General features: G+C 49.3%; 1 protein-coding gene across 1 annotated transcript; it reads left to right on the plus strand.

The window, feature by feature from the left end:
• The first annotated feature begins 867 nt into the window (after nucleotides 1-867).
• On the plus strand, nucleotides 868-2,388 carry LOC117904753. The gene has a single exon (XM_034817509.1). It carries the CDS (start codon nucleotides 868-870, stop codon nucleotides 2,386-2,388), a length of 1,521 nt encoding a protein of 506 aa, XP_034673400.1.
• Nucleotides 2,389-3,186: the final 798 nt, after the last annotated feature.

Raw genomic sequence — 3,186 nt, forward strand, 5'->3', positions numbered from 1 at the left:
TTTATTGCTGAACTAAGCCAAATTTCTTCATACTTTGAATGCTCAAATGAGTTGGGAAATATGTGCAAATGGCTGTAGGCACCCCTACATCTGGCGACACGTGGCACACAGTTCTATCCGGATTAGTTCCATCTGGATCCCCCAAGAAGACACGTGGCGCGCTTCTCCTATCCGAACTCCCTGAAATAGAAGCACACAACACGGGCAAAGCATCACATCCGAACCGCCGCCAATTCTCATTCGGCGACCTTTAGTATTCTATCCGGATATATTTGATACGGATCATCGGCCAAAGTAAGCATGCCTTACTACGTCATTCTGACATCCTGCCACAAATCACATCTCGACGCCTGTAGAGTGAAAAGACAAAAGTGACAGCAAGTCACTTCCCACGATCTCTAACAGTCACGGCATCTCCCACGATCTCTGACAGCCGCCCGTAGGGTGAGGATGTCCCTGCCACCACCTAGTGGCATCATGATAAACCAAAAAGCCTTCCATCATGCGTGCGAGACTGGGCCCCTAGCAACCTGGCAGGCCCAAGCCACCGATAACCACCACAGGGGGAGTGCGCCATGATCCTACGGTCACCCCCATACCACAAAACGTTCTCCCGCACCGTGACCCCTTGGTCACCCCCATGGTGCAGAACGTTCCTCCGCACCAAGCGGTACGATCCACTGGGAAAATCCCCCGAACGAGCCACCCATGGGCTCCATTAGCAAAAGGCTGGATGACATGCTCTCCACGCCTTTCTGCTCTCATATCATTCATTACGAGCCCCCAAGGGGGTTCCTCGTACCAAAATTCTCCACATACGATGGGTGCAGTGACCCCTTCGACCATATCATGCATTATCGACAGCTCATGACGCTCGATATAGGCAACGACCCGCTGCTGTGCAAAGTATTCACTGCCAGTCTACAAGGACAAGCTCTCTCATGGTTTCATCGCCTACCTCCTTACTCTGTGGATAATTTCAGAGACCTTTCAGAAGCTTTCGTGGGACAATACCTATGCTCCGCTCGGCATAAACAAAATATCAGCACCCTGCAGAACATAAAAATGAAGGATAATGAGTCCTTGAGGGAATTCGTGAAGCGATTTGGCCAAGTTGTCCTACAAGTGGAGGCTTGCAGCATGGACGCTGTCCTACAGATCTTCAAGCGAAGCATCTGTCCAGGAACTCCATTTTTTGAGTCACTAGCTAAAAAGCCTCCCACAACGATGGATGACTTGTTTCGACGTGCAAACAAATACTCAATGCTCGAAGATGACGTGCGGGCAGCCACACAGCAAGTGTTGGTTGCCAGACATCCGTCTAAGGGTAATACAGAAGGAAACGCCAAACTTCCGGACAGGCCAAGGCCATCTAATCGAAGGCAAGAAGGGCCAAGTCGCCCGGAAATGCCACCCCTCACACCTCTCTCCATAACTTATGAGAAGTTTCTCCCTATGATCCAAAGCATGTCCGATTTCAGGTGGCCTAAACCCCTCGGATTGGATCCATCCAGAAGGGATCATAACAAGAAATGCGCTTACCATAAAGAGCATGGCCACACAACGGAGACATGCAGAAGCCTCCAGTATTTGGTGGAAAGACTTATAAAGGCGGGACATTTAAGGCAATACCTCTACTCAGATGACAGAGATAGAGACGCCTCCCGGAGCCACAACTCTGGAGCCCCCGCGGTTCCAGCCGCCCCCAAAGCCGTCATAAACTACATTAATGGAGGTCCGTCGGATGAAGAGCTCAACTCCAAACGAAAAAGGCAGAAACTGTTACGGGAAGCGATGGTGCGTGAACGTATCAATTCCATCCGACCTGGGATAACCGAAGGGGGCCCTCACCCCATAGACGGGACGATCACTTTTCCACCAGTAGACCCCACGCGGATATTACGTCCGCACCGTGATGCCCTCATTCTATCCTTGGGGATAGACAAATTCGACGTAAGACGCATCTTAATTGACCTAGGCAGCTCAGTCGATCTAGTGCAAGCATCGGTCATAAGCCACATGGGACACAATTTAGTCGGTCTTGAAAACCCTGGAAGGATTTCATCCAGATTTAACGGGGCATCAACTATTTCCTTAGGAGACATGGTGCTGCCAGTCCAAGCTGGCCCAGTCACTCTCAACGTCCAATTTTCAGTGGTACAAGACCTATCACCCTTCAATGTTATCTTGGGGCGCACATGGCTGCACTGCATGAAAGCCATCCCCTCCATATATCATCAGATGGTAAGCTTTCTTACTGAGGATGGGCAAATCAACCTGTACGGCAGCCAGCTAGCCGCTCGCCAATGCTACCAGATAGCAAGAGAACCAGGGACCAGTCAGGAGAATGAACCTCTCCCTGAGTCCACGCACGCACTTGACCAATAGCAGTCACTGTGTCCAGCGGACAGAGATCCCCCGATAGTAGATCCCTTGCAAACAATCCAAATTTCGGAAGAGGATGCTCACCTTACTCATATCAGTTCCCTCTTAACACCTGAGGAAACCCAGAACATCCAAGACGCCCTTCGACAAAACCATGACATTTTCGCATGGGCGCACTCTGATATGAAGGGGATCCACCCCTCAATAGTCTCTCATAAACTTAACATTTTACCAACAGCGAGACCCGTCCGGCAGAAGGTTAGACGTTTTCACCCGGACAGACAAAAAATCATCCGGAATGAGATCGACAAGCTACTAGAAGCCGGATTCATCAAAGAAGTGGAGTATCCGGATTGGTTGGCAAATGTAGTAGTGGTACCCAAAAAAAAAAGGTAAATGGCGGGTTTGCGTCGACTACACCAACCTTAATAAGGCGTGTTCGAAAGATAGTTTCCCCTTGCCACGAATAGATCAAATTGTGGATTCCACTGCTAGGCAAGGGATGCTCTCCTTCCTGGACGCTTTCTCCGGATATCACCAAATCCCCATGGCCCCGGATGATCAAGAGAAGACAACCTTCATAACGCCACACGGACTTTATTGTTACAAAGTCATGTCATTTGGCCTCAAAAATGCTGGCGCTACTTATCAAAGACTGATGACAAAGATATTCAAGCCTCTAATCGGCCGCACAGTAGAGGTATATATTGATGATATCGTGGTCAAAAGCAAAACCCGAGAGGAACATGTTCTTCACTTGCAAGAAGTTTTTTACCTCTTAAGAAAGTTTGACATGAAGTT

This window comes from Vitis riparia, chromosome 17 (assembly GCF_004353265.1).
Source record: "Vitis riparia cultivar Riparia Gloire de Montpellier isolate 1030 chromosome 17, EGFV_Vit.rip_1.0, whole genome shotgun sequence".
Taxonomy (NCBI): domain Eukaryota; kingdom Viridiplantae; phylum Streptophyta; class Magnoliopsida; order Vitales; family Vitaceae; genus Vitis; species Vitis riparia.

What these genes read in the sequence shown, in the direction of transcription:
- LOC117904753 (XM_034817509.1), top strand. Translation starts at nt 868, where the DNA reads ATGACGCTCGATATAGGCAACGACCCGCTGCTGTGCAAAGTATTCACT.